This window comes from Phycodurus eques, chromosome 14 (assembly GCF_024500275.1).
Source record: "Phycodurus eques isolate BA_2022a chromosome 14, UOR_Pequ_1.1, whole genome shotgun sequence".
Classification (NCBI taxonomy): domain Eukaryota; kingdom Metazoa; phylum Chordata; class Actinopteri; order Syngnathiformes; family Syngnathidae; genus Phycodurus; species Phycodurus eques.
Window position 1 is genome coordinate 7,242,563 of NC_084538.1, and position 21,302 is coordinate 7,263,864.

At 43.3% G+C, this 21,302-nt stretch overlaps 1 protein-coding gene and 1 long non-coding RNA gene across 2 annotated transcripts in view; one reads left to right on the forward strand and one right to left on the reverse strand.

The window, feature by feature from the left end:
* The window catches only part of spred1 (sprouty related EVH1 domain containing 1), a 45,015-nt gene that overhangs the window by 11,171 nt on the left and 12,542 nt on the right, over positions 1 to 21,302 (forward strand). Inside the window, exons 2-4 of the mRNA XM_061696132.1 lie at positions 5,183 to 5,459; positions 15,235 to 15,403; positions 17,651 to 17,697. Coding sequence (XP_061552116.1) covers positions 5,183 to 5,459; positions 15,235 to 15,403; positions 17,651 to 17,697 — 493 coding nt within the window. The remainder of the gene's footprint in view (positions 1 to 5,182; positions 5,460 to 15,234; positions 15,404 to 17,650; positions 17,698 to 21,302) is intronic.
* On the reverse strand, positions 7,934 to 11,679 carry LOC133412644 (uncharacterized). The gene is made up of 3 exons (XR_009769790.1): positions 11,268 to 11,679; positions 9,929 to 10,020; positions 7,934 to 8,997 (listed from the first exon to the last, which is right to left on the reverse strand). It is a non-coding gene; the product is annotated as an uncharacterized LOC133412644 (long non-coding RNA).

Consider the following 21,302-nt stretch of genomic DNA (forward strand, 5'->3'; position numbering starts at 1 on the left):
TTAAATTCACCATTCAATTGTCTTAGAAAGGATATGACTACAACATTTCTTTATGTGCCAGGATTATAATACTGAGTCCATATCACCCACTGTCTTTGTGGGTGATATGGATGGGTGATCTTTGACCTCTCATTTAGAGAAGGAGAGGTCTTAAATTTGATCAAAATGGACCAGCACATCTCTGAAAAATCACTGATTACAGTACATGTCAAGTGAAAGCTGACCGTTTTGGAGAAATGTAGCAAAACAACATCAGTTAGTCGACTGGATTGGTTGTTAAAGATAAAGGACTGTCTCCGCGTAATTTAAGATCATAGTGCCCAGGGAACTTGTTTAAAACGTATTTATACTGTAATACGTGCTTCAATAGGTACTTCTGTTTTGTACCCAGTAGAGTTCAAATGGGCTAAGATGTTGACTCTTAAGAGCCATGTGTGAACAAAAGTGTCTATGAACTGAGGTATACAGTTACTACCTGTGTTTTTCCTGGAGGGGAAATGGGAGGCGCCTATTTGAGGAGAAGCATTTATAAGTGGATGACGCACCCGGTGGCTAATTAGGGCAATGCGTCTATTAGAGGAAATTCGCGAGTCAAATATCGCCAATTCCCTTAGTGCAAACGCCCCGTTTTTATAGAGGCGATGAAAGCCTGCGCACATCATTTTTGTGAATAGAAAAGGCTCTATTCACATGCAGTCAGGAGCTGCTGACTGTCACCTTGGTCTCCACCCTGTTCCTATCCGCCACCTCCTCCTCCCCCACAGTCCTCCATTACATTCTCACCCCCTTCCCCTCTTTCCCTGTTTTTCTCTTCTGCTTTTGGTCGGAAATGAAGTCAGTCATCCAGCAGAATAACTTGGAATAATTTGGAACGGGGGGCTCTTTTCTCTCTGGCCCCAATCATCAACAGCCGCCCCCCCCCCTGCCCAATTCAGTGCGATTCACAGGCCAAGGCCAGCTGATGTGCTTTCGCACTTGATTGTGTGTCCAGTGGACTGTGTGTGGAGGACAGCCTTTGTCTGAACAATCCTGGTCTAAAAGTCCCTGTGTGTATTCAAAATGAGAATCATCTTTATTTCGCCAAGTATGTCAAAAACACACAAGGAATTTGTCTCCGGTATTGCACTCTGGACCACTTTGTTTCTCAAAATAAAAAAAACTCACAAGAATGAATAGATTAGACCATGTATTACCTTGGTTTCACTATTCTTTAAATCTGTTGTTCCTCTTTGGGGTCTTGTACAAGAATGGGTGCAAAATATAAAGTACATTAACTTCCTGTTGGGGTCTAGACCCCCTATCAACTCCTCTGTGTGAGTGTCCTTATGCTGGCATGTGTGAGATGGTACTTCTGAAGGGTCAGGTCCTGGTCATTGTGCCCTGGTCATGGCTGAGCGACACCACCGCCTGCCTTCTGTTCACCCCAGGGACCCCTGCCTGACTGACAGCCCCTCCTGCACCCATCACCCCCACATCCTTTATTGAAGTGGGGGTCGGTCTTTAACAGCCGCTGTATTTCCATCTCTTCCTGCTTGTAAATTGGTCCAAAATGCATTTTTATTGTGGTGAGGCTAGGGGTCATAGTGTAAAGTGGAGCATGGCCTCTCTGGCACTGTAAAAAGGTGTGACCAGAAAGGGTGGTGCTGTAAGGGAAGTTGTTGTTCTTTTACCCCTAACACAGGCCAATGCTGTCTAACCTTTGGTTAGCATTAGGGAGCTAACACATTGAAATGTGAATACATACAGGGATCATATTTGGAAAGCAAACATGATAATCCTAAAATTTGAGAGCCTGGTGACATGATCTGAATCATTGAGTACTTTCAAGGTTATGATTGGAATTAACTTGTTGAGACATTCCTAGCAGTCATTGTCAAAATTTGAAAAAGTGAGTTAAAATAGTCAACACGTACCAACAGCAGTGGCAGGGTACGACGACAGGAACGTAATGGAAAAAACCACTACAGAAAATGTATCATTTATCAGAAATATTTTGGGATTGTGACTGGCAGAGCATGAAAAGCCACCATGTTGTACTGTTCTGTGTCATGTTCATTGTTGACTTTTGTCGTTTCAGTTCATGCCGGTGTGATGTAACGCTAGCTATGTAGCTTGTGTGGCTATTTTCATCCTGCTTACACTTTGTTTGGTTGAAAAGCTAGACGGGTCAGGGTTTGCCTGTCCAAAACGTGGAACAAACATAACTGCACTTCCTGGTATACTGTACATGTAGCTTTAGTAGAATAAACTACTCAACTTCATCTCCAAGTTAGTTGGGTGAATCTATCTAACTGTAATGCAGATATGTTCAAGATTTTTAGCTCTTTGATAACATTCTTTTACTGATGGGAAATGTACGACCAAATGACACAGAACTCCATTGTTTGATAACTAGTACAGCACATCAAATTCAGTGAGCTTGATTTCGGTATAAGCCTCTACCTAGCCAAGCTCACCCTCTTGTTTGAGATCTGGAGTTTGTGGCCATAGTAAAGTATTTTGTTGGAGTCTTCGGATTTATTCAATATTAACATAACTTGCATGTAAATAAGGCTTTTTCCCCTTCTTCTTCTTCACCAGCAAGTCAACAGCAAATTTTGTGATTGATATTTGGCCGTCTTGTTGTTTATCAAAAAGACATCGTTTTGATTTGTGGAACTAAACTTTGTGACGCTACAGATGAATTGCTAACCGATAATCCCAGCACTGATCTTTGCCAAGGGTGTGGACGGCGGGAGAGCAAAGGTTACCCATGTTGAGTTGACAAGGTCCAGAGGGGCAGAGTTAAAATGGGAGCGTACTGAGGTGCTTTATCTGTTGTCGGTCTGTGACTTTCTTGAGCCTCGAATATACACTTTTACATATGGTAGTTATCAGAAAAGCAGTCTTTACTGATACAGAACAGCCGCGACATCAGAAACCCAGCCATGTGTCACAGGTAGACATCCAGCAGTCACATTCTTTACTCGTTTCTGTCAGCTACTCAAAACTTTAATATGTTACCAGGAGTCCGTGCAAAACGCTGCCCTCAGCACACTCTGACCTTTGTCATTTCCGGTGGCCTAATGCAGTTTATCTAATCAGCGAAAACATCTGACTGCAGGTTAAGATGCAACAAGGCTGCAGCGCTGGTGAGCCAGCAGAAAACGGAGCGAAAGGCCAGGGGACGTGCAAATAGGATTTATGATTAACTTTTTTTTTACTGTCGACTGATACACTGGTACATGCACATTCATACAGTATATACAACGGTGAAATGGATGACCTAAACATGAAGGAAATTCATCTTAAATGCTTTTTTTTTGTAGCTAAGAAATGACTATTTTTGGTTGGAAATTAACAGTGGCACTTGAACAAATGGTCATTCGCTTTTTAGCTGGTTTAAACATGCTCTGAATTACTATTTGTGTTGTAGTGTTGTACATCAGTGCATCAGGAATAGTAGCTGTAGACTTTGTATCACAGATCACAAACAAAATAAATAATCCAGTTGTGAATCTTTGTCCTTGTTCCCTTTTATGAATCTATTTTTAGCCTGCTTTTTGTGACTAAACAATTTTGTGGCAATCAAAAAGTAGAATTATTAGCAAAAACAAGCATGTGTCCAGTCCGCAGGACTACTTGCAGGCTCTTTGCTATGTGCTTTAATACCACCTCAGAATCAGAATCATATATATAATATTTGCCAAGTATGTCCAAAACTCACAAGGAATTTGTCTCCGTTAATTGGAGCAGCTTAGTACAACAGACAGTCAATTTACAGAACACTTTGGAGACATAAAGACATTGACAAAAAACAATTGCGCAAAAAGATGCAGAGTCCTCTAGCACTTAGAGCAGTTCGAATGACTAATATTGCAATAGTCCGGTGCATTGACCATTGTGCAAAGGGCGCTGAGACTTCAAGGAGAGTATGCGGTTTAAAGTGACGAGTAGTGCGATCATCTGGGACAATGTTGGTTGTGCAAATGTTACAGATACTCCTCAATCAGTGTGCAAATGGGGCGGATGCTAATCTGGCATGAGTGGCCAGTATATGCAAATAGTGCAGCATGGCGAGACAACTACAGTGAGTGCACGAGTAATACATAATTGGCCCCACAGAAATGTGACAACGAACTCAAGTCAAAAAATTGTCAGCTTGTTGTAATGGAATTATAGGTTAGGTGTTTAAGAAGGTGATCGCAAGAGGGAAGAAGCTGTTGGAATGTCTACTAGTTCTAGTTTGCATTGATCGGTAGCGCCTACCTGAGGGAAGGAGCTGGAAGAGCTGGTGACCGGGGTGCGGAGGGTCCGAGAGGATTTTGCACGCCCTTGTCTTAGTTCTGGCAGCGTGCAAGTCCTCAATGGTGGGTAGGGGGGTACCGACAATCCTTTCAGCAGTTTTGATTGTCCGTTGCAGTCGGAGTTTGTCCTTTTTTGTAGCAGCACCAAACCAGACTGTGATGGAAGAACACAGGACCGATTCGATGACCGCTGTGTAGAACTGTCTCAGCAGCTCCGGTGGCAGGCCGTGCTTTCTCAGAAGCCGCAGGAAGTACATCCTCTGCTGGGCCTTTTTGAGGACGGAGTTGATGTTGGTCGCCCACTTCAGGTCCTGAGAGATTGTAATTCCTAGGAACTTGAAGGTCTCGACGGTTGACACAAGGCGGCAGCTGGACAACGTGAGGGGCAGCTGTGGCGAAGGATGCCTCCTGAAGTCCACGATCATCTCTACAGTCTTGAGCGTGTCCTAAAGGATTGGAGGGACTTTTGTTGAGTGAAAATCGGTTGAGACTTCGTCAATTATTTGATTAGGGTGGTGGTCTCTCTTCTTCTTAATGTCGATTTTAGTTTTGGTTGTGTATATATTTAATAATAGTATTAATGCAACATATGTTGAAATGTGCAAATTTCAAAGTTCAGCGTCTGTTTAATAATGATTCTATGATGAACCAATATTTTGTTGTTTCTCAGCTTGTAACCATACAGTACGTATCAAGGAGGTAACATGCCTTTTATTGCTTAGGCTACTTACTTTTAACAGTACATGGTGTCTAAATCATAAAATAGAGAAGAGTGTTTTCATCCAACAACGATAGTGTACTTAATATATTTTTAATATCTGATTGCTTAGTTTTGTGTTAAATTACATGCACCAGTCTTTAACGTACTTATGCATCCTTCTTCCCTCTTTCCGTAGTGACAGTTATGCGCGTGTGAGAGCAGTGGTCATGACGCGGGATGACTCCAGCGGCGGATGGCTTCCCCTGGGCGGTGGCGGCCTCAGCTGCGTTACCGTCCACAAGGTCAGCCAGGCGGAGGACAGTGGCAGCACCCACAGCGGCAGCACCCGAGGAAGCACTGGCAACCTCAGCCCTTGTAGCCCCAGTCCGACGCCCAGCCCCAGCCCCAGCCCCAGTCCCAGTCCCACCGCAGTGGAGTTCTACATAAAGGGGGAGCGGCTGAAAGACAAACTGGTGAGGTACACTTAATCTACTAGTAGCTGGGTAGACCGTCCTTTGCAGGACCACAGGGTGCTGGCAATGTTTCTTTGAGATTTGGCTTCATGTTGATGCAATGCCATCACACAGCTGCTGTGGATTTGTGGATTCATGGAGTCTCATGTTTAAGAGCATCCCAGAGAGAAGGAGGACATTTGGGTTGTGGACAGCTATAACTATGATTTAATTGTTTTCCTTAAACTTCCAGAACAAATGGCAGTGTCTGGTTTGCCTTTGGCCTTGTGGTTAGTTGTTGGTACTAAGGATACCGCTGCAGCAGCTGCTCCTGGTATCCCTTTATGAAATACTCAGACGAACGAATGTAACCCTCACTTTACTTGGGTCACATTTTTTTTTACCCGCAATGATGCTTGTTTTAGTCCTAATCATTGACTTTCTGCCTGGTTTGGCTGAATAAATACTTGCTTCAATGATGCAGTGTATATTTGATACACCATTTCTGTTTATTCAGCGTAAATTCCATAACACGCCCCCCGTCCCCCCGCCCCCTCCCGGAAGTCTTAGAATTTGGAGTTCAACCAAAACCTCCTGAAAAATGACCAACAAATCACGGTTTTACTACGCTCTGTGTTGTGAAAGGCTGAGTAGTTTTACTTTATTTTAGTTTTATTAGTGTGATGGTTAACTTCTCCGAATTCTTGTGACAATTTGAACGTTAAAATGTTGCTTACCCCAAAAAAGGTGTCAAGTTAAAGGTTTTATGATCAATTAATTCCCTTTACATTATTTCAAATTGAAAAACTGAGTCAACCAGCATCACAAACGAATTGTGTTCGTCTTTGAAAGTTCTACTGGATGTGTATTATTTGACGTGCACATTCTCCCCATTTAGCCATTCACTCTCTTCCACGCTCACTCAAATATAAAAATCCGAAAGGGTATGTCTCTTTGGAATGACATCTTCACCATCCCCCATGCTTCTGTCACTTTCAATGGCACTCGCCCAGGAAGCGTTGTTCAACTTGCCTCTGTGGTGCAGGTATCTGAAAATAGGAGCAAACTGCGTGATGCTGTGATGCATGATTACATCATCTGGGAGAAGGGCAGATTACTCAGGAGCAGAGAATGATGGATGTAGGATGTGGGAAACCTACTTAGCTCAAAGGATGAAATATATCTTGGAAACATATGTTCTCACCCTTGTAAAATAGTACCAATCAAATGTCTGAAAATGTTCATCCAAATTTGCTCACTTGTGGTGTGCTCATTTATATACCGTGACAACAAATTTAGTTCGAAAAACTCGTGACAGTCGCTCATTAGTGTGCTTTGGAGTGTTAGGAGTGTGAGATAGTGCTGCGATGTTCCGAGGCAGACGTATAACATGTAACTCAACAACATCGCAACTCTTTATGAAGACACAGATATGCTGCTTATTCTTACTGCAGTTCATTGATGTCAGAGCCATTACTCCTAATATTTTCTGAGTAAAATAATCTTATTTTTGGTCGTGAGTCACCTTCTCCCGCTCCCACTATGTGATGTCATCCATTCGAGCCTCAGAAGGTTTTGTGAACTGACGCTCTATCCCTCTTCAGCTCATTATACACGGACATCCTGCTCATTTGCCGCATCGGAACTAGAGGTGTAATCCTTCACTGATCTCACGGTTCGATTCGATAACAATTGTCACGTCAGTGATTCGATTCGATATCATGATGAGTCATATCAGTTCTCTTATCGTACTTGGTTCTGTATTATTACTATATTTTTGTTTTCATAGGTGAATAAAAACAGTCAGGTAAAGGCTTCCTTTTTCTATTTAAAATAGAACGGTATAACAGTAAAAGGAACAGAAAAGAGTCATACAGCAGACAAAATTTGAGCAGGACATTAAATCATAACAGAAATACAAAGAGTAGTCCAAGCCTACTTGTAGTACTGTGAACATCCATCCATCCTTCCATTTTCTGAGCCGCTTCTCCTCACTAGGGTCGCGGGCGTGCTGGAGCCTATCCGAGCTATCATCGGGCAGGAGGTGGGGTACACCCTGAACTGGTTGCCAGCCAATCGCAGGGCACACAAAAAACAAACAACCATTCACACATTCACATCTACGGGCAAAAGAGTCTCCAATTCATGCATGTTTTTGGGATGTGGGAGGAAACCGGAGTGCCCGGAGAAAACCCACGCAGGCACGGGGAGAACATGCAAACTCCACACAGGCGGGGCCAGGGGTTGAACCCCGGTCCTCAGAACTGTGAGGCAGACGCTCTAACAAATCTTTCACCGTGCCGCCTGTCCTACATTATGACCAAAATAAAAAAGACTGGCAATATTTTTTTTATTGTCAATGTTTAAAAAAAAGATGTAATGCAGTGCTGCAGTACAGTAAATACAAGTTCTAAAATAAAATAAGAGTATTGGGCACTTCCTGAAAATTCAAAACATCGTTTATTAGATTTAAAAAAAAAAACAAGACACATTGACGTACACACTCATGGTTTAGGAGTGGATCTTTCTACAGAGACCACATCTCTGGCTCTGACATTATTACATTGTTATTGTTGTTGTTATTATTATTATTATTATTATTAATATTATTTTGTATTGTGGCTACAGAGTCCTCAAATGTTGAAACCCGTCGGAATATGTTCATAAAGCCTTCACCATAAAGGCTCCCACAGAATGGGGTATTTCTTCCCTTTGTCTGATTTAGGCGCCTAGGTGGGCTTGTTGACAGACTCGTGTCAATTCTTCATTGCGCTGACCGGCTGTGCAATTTCCTTGTTCGGTGAAGTTAGCAACTCGAGGTTGAAATGGCTTCTGTGATTCCTTAAGTTGGTGGCGTTCCTGACATGTTTGATTTTTGTGCAACCGGCTTTACACTGCGTGTGACTTGTCCAGTTCATGCTTCCTTGTCTGTTTGTAAAATGCATATCCGCTTTTTTAAAAAATCCTTAACTCTTAGCTCATGACCTCGTATGTGAAAAAATACATTATTTAGATGAGAGCGAAGCTATAACGCCCTGGATGAGACTATCGTTGACACCCGACATAGAGAGACAAACTACAATACTTTTTATCCCGCAGGCCAAAAATCAACAAGCAATGTCATCAGGTTATAGTCTATTATGATCTGCCACTGCATCCATCCTCAGTCGTTGATGTCTGTGCTGCAATGCGTCAATTTTGATTCATTTCAAAACCCCTAATCGGGACCAACTGTCCTCATTTATTTTAGTCAGAACGTGTGTCAGAACTTTTGTTCCGTGGCTCTCAGTGCCGCTAGCACAGAGATCCTGAAAGAGTTCTTTTTATATCCACCTGTGCCATCCATCAGTCTCAGCATCTGGCCTGTCTTATTAAAACTGTTTTCGGAGAGTGACAATTTCTTTCAATGTAGTAGGGCAGGAGAAGTGAGCGTCAGGTGTTTCTACTTCACACCCCAGTCCCGGCATTGCGGAATACCATTTCACACAGGCAGCGTCTTATGTCTGTAAGGCCCAGAATATTTGCAAGACGACTTCAACGTGCCATTCGACATCGATACCTTTCATACAGAACACATGAACACACAAAAAAGGCAGACAGTGTAAAAGGGTTAGACATTCCACCAAGTTTGAATACAATAATAGTCTATTCTTGCAACATGCTGGTGTTGGCTGGAAATGTGTTGTTTCAGTTATTGTTTGGTAGTAGATTTTGTTTGTCTGTTTAATTTCTAATACCCCAAACAACACTGATGATTTAAAGTCACGTTCCCGCAAATTGTCACTCGTTCTTCCTTCCAATCAATGTAATAGCATCTCCATCTTAATCCTTAAGCCTTTTGCCCTTAAGCATGTGACCTGCTTCTCCCAAAAGCTGTGTTGTGGATGTAAAGGTTATGGAGTAGATCCTCTGGGATAATCCAGACTCTGTTAATGAAAGTGTGGACGTCATGTCAGAAGGCTGTGGCAAACATAGTGACGTAGAGGCTCTGGTGGCCTTTTAATGCTTAAACACTGGCGGCTCGTAGGCTGCCTGGTGTCTGAATCGCCTTTGACTGAGAACATTTATGTGTTTTGTGTTCAAGGCCTCTGAGTGCATTACTATGTATGTGTGTGTGACACAGGAAAGGGTGTGACAGGATTGCTGTCTTACTGGCCAGGGCATACTCATGGCTCAGAGACCCCGGCGACTGTTCCGGGAAGTGGTAAAACACCCCGCTCACCGCCAGCATCTACCCCCAGTCACCACAACAAACACCCAGCCATATGTAGCTCTGTCAGGATGCCACCCAGCGCCGGGTGCCTGGCATGGGTCGCAGCTCTGCCGACTGTTTGAGGGCATCAGCACGAAAACAGTACCGAGTCCAAGAAAAACAACCACCGCAGACGAACCCACAGACGACTGTTAGTCATACAAGTCAGCAAGGCATGACATTATCTGTTCCTCTTACCGCAGTATCAGCGAGTTGAGTTGAGAAGTCATTGACATACCGTAATTATCTCCGCCACAGAGGTTGTGACTGTTGTGCTTTCAGCGATGTGGGTTTATTGCTGCGTTTCTTTGCTGGTGCGACACTCTGGTGCTGCAGTGGAATATAATGTAGAGTTCAAACTGTATATAATGCACACAAAGGCTATATACAAAATATACTAATTAGGGATACTTAAATTGTTGTACACAGAAAAAGAAATCCTAAAATTGTGTAGAAAGCCTTTCAAACGGCCAGATTAGGGGTGCTTCACCTATTCAGTGCATCCAATATAAATAACTTTGAATTTTGAAAGTAAATGACATCAATAAGTTAAAAATACAAATAGAAGCAAATAGAAAATATGGATAAACTTGTCGGTAAAAACATTGGGTCACAAATGTTTGTCTTGGCTAAGTTCTTTTATGTTCTCAATGCTGACATTGCTCTTTAATTTTACTTTGTTGTGTCTGAACAAAGATAAGGTAATCTTTGAAAGAATGGTATCAAATTGTTCCCATCTCTGATTGTAACCTTAAATCGCTTGAGAAGAATACTGGTGGGTAAGGGTAACCGCGTGATACCGGGGATGTTATTGGGCGTGCATGAGAGAGGCATTGAGGAGAAAATGTATGCGATCAAAACGCGGTAATCGTAGGCGGAGCCAGATAGAAGAAGAGCGGTGGTGGGGATGTGACTGTGATACGCAGTGATGCGGCACAGAGTGTACCAGTGATGACTCAGCTGGCTCTCCATATAACCACCAGTCTGTCTCTCTCTCTCTCTCTCCCCTCTTCCATAACTCCGACTCTCTTTAAAAAAAACGACCTAATTGGTTGACGAGTCTTACGACATCGGCCCTTGGATTTATGTCAGATCTCGAGCTGCGCTTGCCGCCTCGCTCGTTTCAACCTCCCTAGGATTGCTCACAGCTGTGATGGTGGCGCCTTTGTGGCTCATCGAAATTAGCTTTCCTTTTGGGCGAGAACTTTCTCTCTCTCACTCTCGATTTGTGCATGTTGCTTGTTTGTTCATCTTTGCCAGCCAAATGCGATTTATTATCTGCGAGACTATCGGTGTCACCTGGCTTGTAAATGTTGCATTTGTGACTCTGTAAACACAATAGACCGTGATGGTGTTTTTTTTTGTGTGTTTGTTCTGTGCCTGCGCTATAAGTCTTGAATTAAAAATAAATAAATAAACAACTCAGATAAAGTATTGAATAATCACTGAATCTATTAAATAAAATCCCCAAAATCACATTTACTGACTGTGTCGACTGTCTTATTTGCAAGCTGTTCACAAAGTCAGAGTTGAAAGATCTCTATCTTCCTCCATATCTGCTTTCCGGCACGTCTCACCTCCGACTATCTCTGTCCCCCTCGTGCTTAGCCTGCCTTCCGTCATTTCCGTCACCTCTGAGCCTGGTTTGTGGAATGCCACGTTGAGTCTCGTCCTTCCTCGCAACACGCGATACTTCCTATGTCCATCCTTGTCTGTGCGCCGTCGCCGTGTGCCGCTCAACTTACCTGCTCCGGCTCCGTTCAGTCTCGCCCTCCACAATCAGCCCCAGAGGCACAGACACCCCATCCTCCTCTCTTCTATCACCTGATCCTACCCCATCCGCCTCAGTATCTATCCCTTTCTTCTTCCCGTCATCCCGCCGGCTTAACTCTTGGCCCATCTCTTTTTTTGGAAGGCGGAAAAAAACATTTTGTAATAGGCCTGTGACGGCATTGGTCTTCTAGTTAGGACTTCTGCTAGCTCCCTGTCTGACTCCCACTTACAATGTATATGGACAAAAGTCTTCCAATCAGTGACTGATCAGGGGTTAGACTAGTCCCTAAGATCAATAGCAGTGTTGAATAACTTATGCGAGGAGCTACAATGAACACTGAGAGTTACTGTCCAACATCAATGACCTCCCAAACCTTTTAAATAAATGGAAAAAAATACCCAGACGTACTACAAAATCTTGTAGAAAGTCATTAGCCACGTCTCCACCTAGCGGTATGGTTCGGTTCAGTACGGTTCAGCACGGAACCTGATTCAGCTGATACACCAATTAAACAGTACTGCTAAAAAAAGAAATTCCAGATTTTTCCTTAAATGACTTGGTTTTCTTGCCATTCAATTTGGTCATTAGCCCTTTTTCAGCAGTTTTCCTTCTTTTTCCCCAAGATCGCTGTTCTGTGAGAGGTATGTTTTGGTACGTCCTGTGTGAAAGGCACAGGCTGATAAATTCTAGCGCTCTACTGTTATGCCTCTTATCCGCCAATTTTGAATTTAAACTCTGTGAAAGGCGCTACTATACTGTTAACACCAAAGAAGATGGACAATTTTGTCACGTGTCGACCAATCAACTTAACTAGTACAGTAGTCATTTGCCCTAGGTCCACCTTTCACACGCATACCATTTTTACCGCGGCTGCAACAAATGGTGTGTAATAGTGGGATGGTTCAGGTTGGAATTTTGCGACCCTTTTACAATGGAAACAAAATGGAAGCATACTACTTGGTGGTTAGTATCTGACACAGCTATTCCATCCATTACCTGATCCAAACCATACCGGGGAAAATTGAACCCTTTTTATTATTACAAGTATTGCTTTGTGAATCTTACCCCGACGACGAGGAATTTGCACCATCCCTCGGGTCACGGATGGGTTTCATCCCGCCAGCCACGCCCGCGCTCGCACATTCGCGCCGCGTTAAGCCACTCGTGCACGTTTGTCAAAACCTCAAAGACTGTAATGGCTGTCTCTCATTTCACTTAATCTGCCCTAGAGGAAGGCCAGGAGGCAGCTCTGTCGCCCTGATTAATAATAGGCTTTGGAAATAGTGTTTCTCCACCGCACACTTTTGACTGTCTGCCTTCAAAAACCCACTCAAAGCCCCTGCTTCCCCCACTGCTGCTTTCCAAGTCATCTGTAATTAAAAAAAACAAACAAAAAAAAACCCCACCATTTTGAATATGGTTTACAAATTAGCCTAACAACTACATGCAATTATTGTTTTTTGTCTAATTTCAGAAACACCAAATTTGTGTGTTTCAGAAGTTTTTATTCTGTGCTCATATTTCATGGGTATGATTGAATGTGCCACATTTAATGCAGCCCTATGGGGGGCACAAACCAGTGCAAACTGCAGCCCGGTCCCAAGACCAGATAAATGCAGAGGGTTGCGTCAGGTAGGGCATCCGGCTTAAAACTTTGCCAAACAAATATGAGCGTTCATCCAAAGAATTCCATACCGGATCGGTCGTGGCCCGGGTTAACAACGTCCGCCACCGGCGCCGTCAACCTGCAGGGCACCGGTGGAAATTCAGCTACTGTGGGTCAAAGTCGAAGAAGAAGAGGTGGAAAGCAGGTTCTTCGGCAGAAAGAGAAGAGGAAAGCACAGAGCCTAGAACTGAATGTGGGAACTTTGAATGTTGGGACTATGACAGGAAAATCTCAGGAGTTGGTTGACATGATGATTAGGAGAAAGGTTGATATATTGTGTGTCCAGGAGACCTGGTGGAAAGGCAGTAAGGCTAGAGGTTTAGGGCCAGGGTTTAAATTCTTTTATCATGGTGTCGATGGGAAGAGAAATGGAGTCGTGGTTATTTTAAAAGAAGAGTTGGCTAAGAATGTCTTGGAGGTGAAAAGAGTATCAGATCGAGTGATGAGGCTGAAACATGAAATTGAGGGTGTTATGTATAATGTGATCAGTGGCTATGCCCCACAGGTAGGATGTGACCTAGAGGTGAAACCGAAATTCTTGACGGAGCTAGACACAGTAGTTCTGAGCATCCCAGACAGAGAGAGAGTCGTCATTGGTGCAGATTATAATGGACATGTTGGTGAAGGAAAGAGGATGTTGATGGAAAAGTACAGAGAAGGTCAGAAGGAGCTACATTGTGTCTTTGTAGATCTAGAGAAAGCCTATGACGGAGTACCCAGAGAGGAACTGTGGTACTGCATGCGAAAGTCTGGATTGGCAGAGAAGTATGTTAGAATAATACAGGACAGCAGAACAGTGGTGAGGTGTGCTGTAGGTGTGACAGACGAATTTAAGGTGGTGGTGGGACTGCATCAGGGATCAGCCCTCACCACCTTCCTGTTTGCAGTGGTGATGGATAGGCTGACAGATAAGGTTAGACTGGAATCCCCGTGGACCATGATGTTTGCAGATGACATTGTGATCTGCAGTGTAAGGGAGCAGGTGGAGGAACAGTTGGAAAGATGGAGGCATGCACTGGAAAGCAGAGGAATGAAGATTAGCTGATGTAAAACATAATAAATGTGCATGAATGAGAGGGATGGTGGGGGAAGAATGAGGCTACAGGAAGAAGCGATAGCAAGGGTGGATGACTTTAAATACTTGGGGTCAACCGTCCAGAGCAATGGGAAGTGTGGTCAGGAAGTGAAGAAATGGGTCCAAGCAGGTTGGAACGGGTGGAGGAAGGTGTCAGGTGTGTTATGTGACAGAATAGTTCCTGCTAGGATGAAGGGCAAAGTTTATAAAACAGTGGTGAGGCCAGCCATGATGTACGGATTAGAGACAGTGGCACTGAAGAGACAACAGGAAGCAGAGCTGGAGGTGGCGGAAATGAAGATGTTGAGGATCGCTCTCGGAGTGACCAGGTTGGATAAATTTAGAAATGGGCTCATCAGAGGGACAGCCAAGGTTCGATGTTTTGGAGACAAAGTTAGAAAGAGCAGACTTTGATGGTTTGGACACGTCCAGAGGAGAAATGGTGAGTATATTGGTAGGAGGATGACGAGGATGGAGTTGCCAGGCAAGAAAGCGAGAGGAATACCAAAGAGAAGGTTGATGGATGTCGCGAGGGAAGACATGAGGGCAGTTGGTGTTCAAGAGGAGGATGCAGGAGATAGGCTTACATGGAAAAGGATGACGCGCTGTGGCGTCTCCTAAAGGGACAAGCCGAAAGGAGAAGAAGAAGAAGATTGAATGTGCCACATTTAAGCAGCTCCAGGTGAAGAACAGGAAGATATTAATCTGTTCTGACAGCGAACGCGGTGAGACTAACTACAGAAAAGTTTGCCAACAAACCCCCAAACAGAAATTTGTTGCAAGTACAGAATAACAAAACAGGATCAGGACTGCCATTTTGTCTTCCTGTTAGTTTAGTTTGGACATCAGTGTCTTTAGCCTGAAAATTCCGAACAGAGTATCTTAATTTTCCCAGAACCTTTCGTCCTTTTGCAGTTTTAGCTTGCTTAAAATAAAAACAACAACAAAAACAGCTAATTGTTCATCTTTTTGTTGCATTGTCAAGGCTTCTTTACAAAGACCTGACTCTCCATGTGTCTTTATTTCCAGGTGGTGCTGGAGTGCGTCCTGCAGGAGGGCCTCGTGTACAACAAGGTCAACCCCATCTTCCACCACTGGAGGATCAATGACAAAAAGTTCGGGCTGACCTTCCAGAGCCCCGCCGACGCTCGCGCCTTCGATCGAGGCATACGTAGGGCTATTGAGGACATCAGCCAAGGTGGGCACCTCTGTTGCTCATGTGCATGTTGGCCTGCATTCCATGTGACATACAATGAGCTGATTAGTGATTAAGGACGTCTCTGGATGCTAAGCATGAGTCCTCCTGTGTTATCTTGTTAGCACCAGCTGCCCATACAAACGCTCCAGATCAAAAACGTAAGGTCAGTTTTCCTTCAATCTGCAACCGTCAGCAAGCCAAAATAGACTTAAAATCAGTCCAACTTAAGGTTCTCGTTTGTGCAGTACACCTGCACAGTAAACACTTAAACTCTGTGAATGTCAGCTACAGCTGAGAAGGGCGAGTCGATCTCACTTATTCCTCCTTCCTCTGTTCTCCTCTGTGTCCTGGCATCCTCTGTATTCTGTCACTGTTGTGTAATGCCTCTCTCCTCGGCGCACACACACACACACACACACACACACACAAACAGGTTCCTCTGTATTCCTATAGCGTCGCTCCGCTGCCGGTCGCTTCACTTTGTGAATGTGTGCGGGCGAGGGTGGCAGAGGAGGGTCAGGATGGGGGTGGCCTGGGTTGTGTTAGTAGGCGGGAGAATATGTTGCGCCCCTGTGAATGTGCGTTCACATGCGTGTGTATCGGGCTTGCGGTTCTCTGTTGCCATGGCAATGCTGGGCACATGGCTCAGGCAGCTTCAAGAGCCGAGTTGTGCTGCAGTCGCTGTCTCGCTCTCTTGCTCCCTCCCCAGCATTGAAGAAATGCACACAGCTTCTTCATGTGATTGATTGAGACCAAAGTCCTCTGATGGGTTCTGTCTTCTGTGGCTGCACCCTCCCCCCCATCCCCCCTACCTTTTTTCGCTGCACTGTATACACAGCACCAACGTGGAATGAGGGCTACGAAGTATGAGGTTGTATCAGAGCTGTAACAGAGGTGGGATATACTGCCTGTGTATCAGGGTATTTGTTTCGTCTGACACTCGGTTCTCCCTGCTTAGTCGTTTTGAAAGCAGTTATCACTGTCCGAGTGTTTGAAGAAAAGGCAAAGGCGGTTAAATGCCAGGCCATCAGTAATGGCTATGATTCTCCAATTTAGTGGGCCTGCTGCACAAAACAGGCTTTAGTTTGAAGAAATATAGTTTTAATATGCTTATTGCCACGTTTTTTGTTTGATCATGTTTCTGGTTATGCATGATACTGCAGAGGAGATGGACAACAGTGAGGCTTGATGAGTCGTAAGACGTGTTCTGTACAGTTGTTTACCATTTAAACTTTTTGTCTGTAACTTATGTTATGTTCGAATTATAGTTATGTACAACACTGTTGCACCAGCGGTTGTTCTTAAAGGGCTATATAAATAAAATTAAGTTGCGTCTGATATCTTGCCTTGCCCTGTTGGATTAAATATTACTGTAGTTTCTCAATGAGAACTATGCAGGACAAAATACTGTTGTCATTCGAACTATGCAGGACAAAATACTGTTGTCATTCTCAATGCAGCTTTTGCGGCATCTTTGTGGTGTAAATTGTGGCAGTACCAGTGTTTTGCTTTCGGGGTTTGCGGATGCCGTAAACCCCCCAACTTCTTTCCTGCAAAACTTTAATGTAGGTCACTTACGTCAAGAAAATAAAATTGATTTGTACAGGAAGGAAAAAATGGCTTAAGGCAATTTGATGAGCACTCTTGACTGATCGGCTAAAAGAGTTAGCTGTACACCAACAGTAGAAAATAAATCCATTACAAATGGTGGTGTCAGTGTGACAGTGTCAGCTTATTAGCGAAAAAAAGAAAGCTTTCATTTTTGTGTTGAACGTTCAATGACATCCATGTAACTTACATCACCCACAATGAAAAAGTCGAAACGTGGTCAACCTGATACCCGAAACATGAGCTGCCAGTCTCCAGCATCTGCAGATCTTTTTATTTATTTTGTATTTTTTGGGTGGGGGGATGTGGAAATGGCACATGGCGTTTTAGCAGAGGTCGTGTTACATTATTCGTGGCATGCATATTTCATGAACTTCCGTGTGCCCCACTGACACAAAGCAGCTTTCATTTCCCCATTTAGCCCGCAGTCGAATGGAAGCGCGAGTCTTGTCTCGTTCTGGCTTGAGGAGAATCGATCTGTTTACTTAAGCTTGCTAAATAAGTCACCCTTTTGACAGTCAAACTGCTTTGTCTAATCACTATTGCATTCTTGCATATAAACCCAGAATTGTTTTTCAAAAAGTGTCTTTTCACTAATCTTTTTTTTTTCTTTTTTTCTTTTTTCTTTTCTTCTTGCAGGCTGTCGGCCATTTGGCGAAGGGGATACTCCTGAGGACGGGCTACCAGTGAGTGTTGTTCTTGGGACAATTTTTACAGACATCTTTACGACTTGACAACACATTTACAAAACAAATACTCTGATCATTTATATGGGTATGAAGTGATCTTGTGTTGGGTTTTATGGCATCATAAGAAGCCACGTGAGCTCATACACACTTTGGCCAAAGTGCTCCAATGTGGACATGTATCTTTCCCTGATTCCTTCAAAGATGAGCACTGCTGTGGTGCACACACAGGCGCAAAGAATGGTGTGTTAAAGATTGATTAAAAGACACATTCAGTCACAGCAAGAGCATCTCGAAAACTACAAATAGTGAAATTCAACATTCGAACTGTTTGGACTTGGACAGTTTCTTCCCTCATGTGAAATAACGGAAATAGCACTAATTGAGTGATATTTTAATTTATTATTATTATTTTTTTTTTTAAACACTCAAACTGGCACACAAGTGCAAAAGGAAGTCGGTTTTCCTTCAGTCTGCAATCATCAACAAGCCAAAATAGACTTAAAATCAGTCCAACTTAAGGTTCTCATTTGTGTAGTACACCTGCACAGTAAACACTTAAACTCTGTGAATGTCAGCTACAGCTACGTTGACACTGCAGGGCATGATGCCTCATTCAGATTTTTTTGTTCAAGCTTTTGATTTAGTCGTTCACATAACAAAAACAAATTTGACTTGGACTGTGGACGTAATGCGTCGGTGACGTCACAAGCACAACCACGAGGCCCCATGTTTAATGAAGTAAATGCGGCCCCTCGAGGTCTCGTCATGATGCCTTTGTGTAAATTTCAAGGATTTTGTGCAGCCGGAGCCAACATTTTCTTATATTTATCAGTTGTAAAGCATCTTCTTTCGCCACTGACTGTTTTCTGCTCCTTTATCTGCCATTTGCTTTTGTCACGTCTGTTTTGTCGGAACAATTGTGACCTTGGTCGCCTTTTGATAACGTGTAAGTCGGATGAGTGCGCCGTGACTGTGCATATGGCACATGCGTCAGATAAATATCAGATTTATATCCACATATGAAAGAGCCCTGGGTCAGATATGAAAAAAAAAACAGAATTGTACTGTTCACATAAACATGGAAAATGTCACATTGGGCAAAAAAATCTGACTTGACCTGCAGTGTGATCATCGCATTTGTTAAGAAGTGACGATGCGTATGATGAGCAAAAAAATCTGACTTGACCTGCAGTGTGATCATCGCATTTGTTAACAAGTGACGATGTGTATGATGACGGTTTCAAGTGACTCCGCTTACTTCACATCATGTCCGATGTATGTTCTTCATACCTTAGTTGAGTCTTGTCCTTTTTTAACAGGATATTGCAAAAGCCATAGAAAAAGCAAAACTGAGGTATACTTCATCTGTTGCCTGCTGAACTGAGGTCTTGTGTGCTATGCTGACATCTCACATGATGTCATGTAAGATGGAGGTTCAAGCACCAAAGTTTTGTGACTTTTGGCCGACTTGTACATATTGAGTGACATTTGAGGGAATTCAGAGGTTCTTCTGTTTATCACAAGGCATGCCATCTTGGCATGCCATCTTTTTATTTCCTGCTGTACCTCTCGCAAGTTATTAGAGCTTAGCTACATGTTCATCACCGCAGTTCAACACTCTTGACTCCCCCAAACCCTCAACCCCCACCCCTCAGTATCTTCAAAAGAGGGGAGAGGGACGGAGCTGCGTCCTTGTTCCTGTGGCAAAGTTCCTCTTTAAGGGATCAGGCTAAACACACAGGAAATCCAATGGCACTGTTGTTGCTAGGCAGCAAGGAGGGGTTGCAACGGGAAAGGGGGGTGGGGGGTGTTCACAAGGTTCAGCGCGCGAGCCACCGAGGGTGTCACCATGGTGATTTGGCATCCGAATGTTGCGGTCGCAAGACCTGGGCTGCAGAGAAAGAGAAGTGAGCCAGTTGCAAGTGGAGAGCTTGCAAATAGCAGAACATCAGGCCTCATGAAGTTATGAGACAGTTTGAACTGACAATAAGTGCAGGATAGCCATGTGCATTTCATGTGATACAAATAGCCTCAACGGGTCTTTGTGTTAGCCTTGGTAAAACGACAATGGGTTTGTGGTAGTATGACTCTATGTATGTGTTCAAGACCGTGATCTTAACCCATTCATATGGCCAAACCTACACAAATGGCTTGTTTTACCCATGAAGAACAAATGCAGTTGCACAACTCAGCTGTGCAAACGGTCTGCCAAGACTGATGTGGCACATCCAAATCATTCACAATGCCCTCCCCCAAACTTCTGCATTTAATTTAGAACGAACAGGAAGTTGTAATTTATCGTTTAGGTTTACTGAGGTTATGCTGGCTGCTTGGCTTTATGGCAATGGCTGGTTTGGGCGTAGCTGAATATGGCTCCATAACACACCTTTGAGTTGGGGCGAAGAGTGGCACAAAGACTTCTTGAGATATCGGAGAGGTTTTGAACTTCATGTTTGTCTTGGCAAAGAGGCAAATCAATATTTGTTTTAAGGGCTTCATGACGAATGAGCCAAGTTTGCGCCTCTTTGCTTTGACGCCAACAGCACTCAAAGATAAGACCTTTTTTAAGGCGCCTGAGATGATTGCCTGACATGACATCGCTGTTTGATGACAACCGTGCACAGTAGTGCCTTGAGATAAATTCAATTCGTTCTTTGACCACGCTCATAATCTCAAATCATCTTTCCACATTTAAATTGAATTGGACTGCCATTAAACTCCTCCAGCCCCCCCCCCCCCCCCCCCCCCCCCAAAAAAACACATTTTGTAAGATGTTTTTTTAAAGAGAAATACACCACATTTAGGAATGGCATAATTAAATAGAATTTTTAAAAATTATTTTTTTTGTCACCCATTTGCCTGCAATGTACATTTTGCTGCTCATCTTGTGGTCTCTCTGAACGTTTCGGTACATCAATAATATTAGTCATTCTTTATAGAGGGTAAAGAATATACACGTATTGTTACTGTATATTGTCTGCATGTGTAACCTGCTGCAACCTGTTACTTAAAGGGTAACAACACCGCCACATAGATGCTAATCGTTAGCCCGCCTGCCACCATACAGACCAATGGCGGTGTTTGTTTGTTAACGTAATAATACACGTTTCTATATGGGAAAACCGCTTTTGTCTTGAGTCTTAGCTGGTCTTCAAACCAAAGTAAATGATGAGGCTAAACCACAAGTACAGTATGGACCCACGCAGTTCATTTTGTTCTTCAGTTCTGGGAGGAATATATGCAAATAGATTAATTTAGCATGGGCAACGTGATTTCTCAAACCTGATTTTGCGCATTTAAATACCATGTCTGAAAGGCAGGTACAAAACCGCATGCGAAGTGGTGCCAGCGCAGAGGCGGTTGGTAGAACTTTTTCCACTTGTGTAAACTTTTTTCTAAATTTACATTTGGGCTATTTAAAAAAAAAAAAAAAAGTTGCACTGTACGTTCTTTTAGTAATTTTAGTAAGCTGTCTTTTATTTCTCTACTTTGTTTTTAAATGTTTTTTTTGCTCTGTTTTTAAATGCTTTTCAATATTATACTTTTAATCATGTAAAGCACATTGAGTTACCTTCTGCATGAAATTTGCTGTATAAATGAAG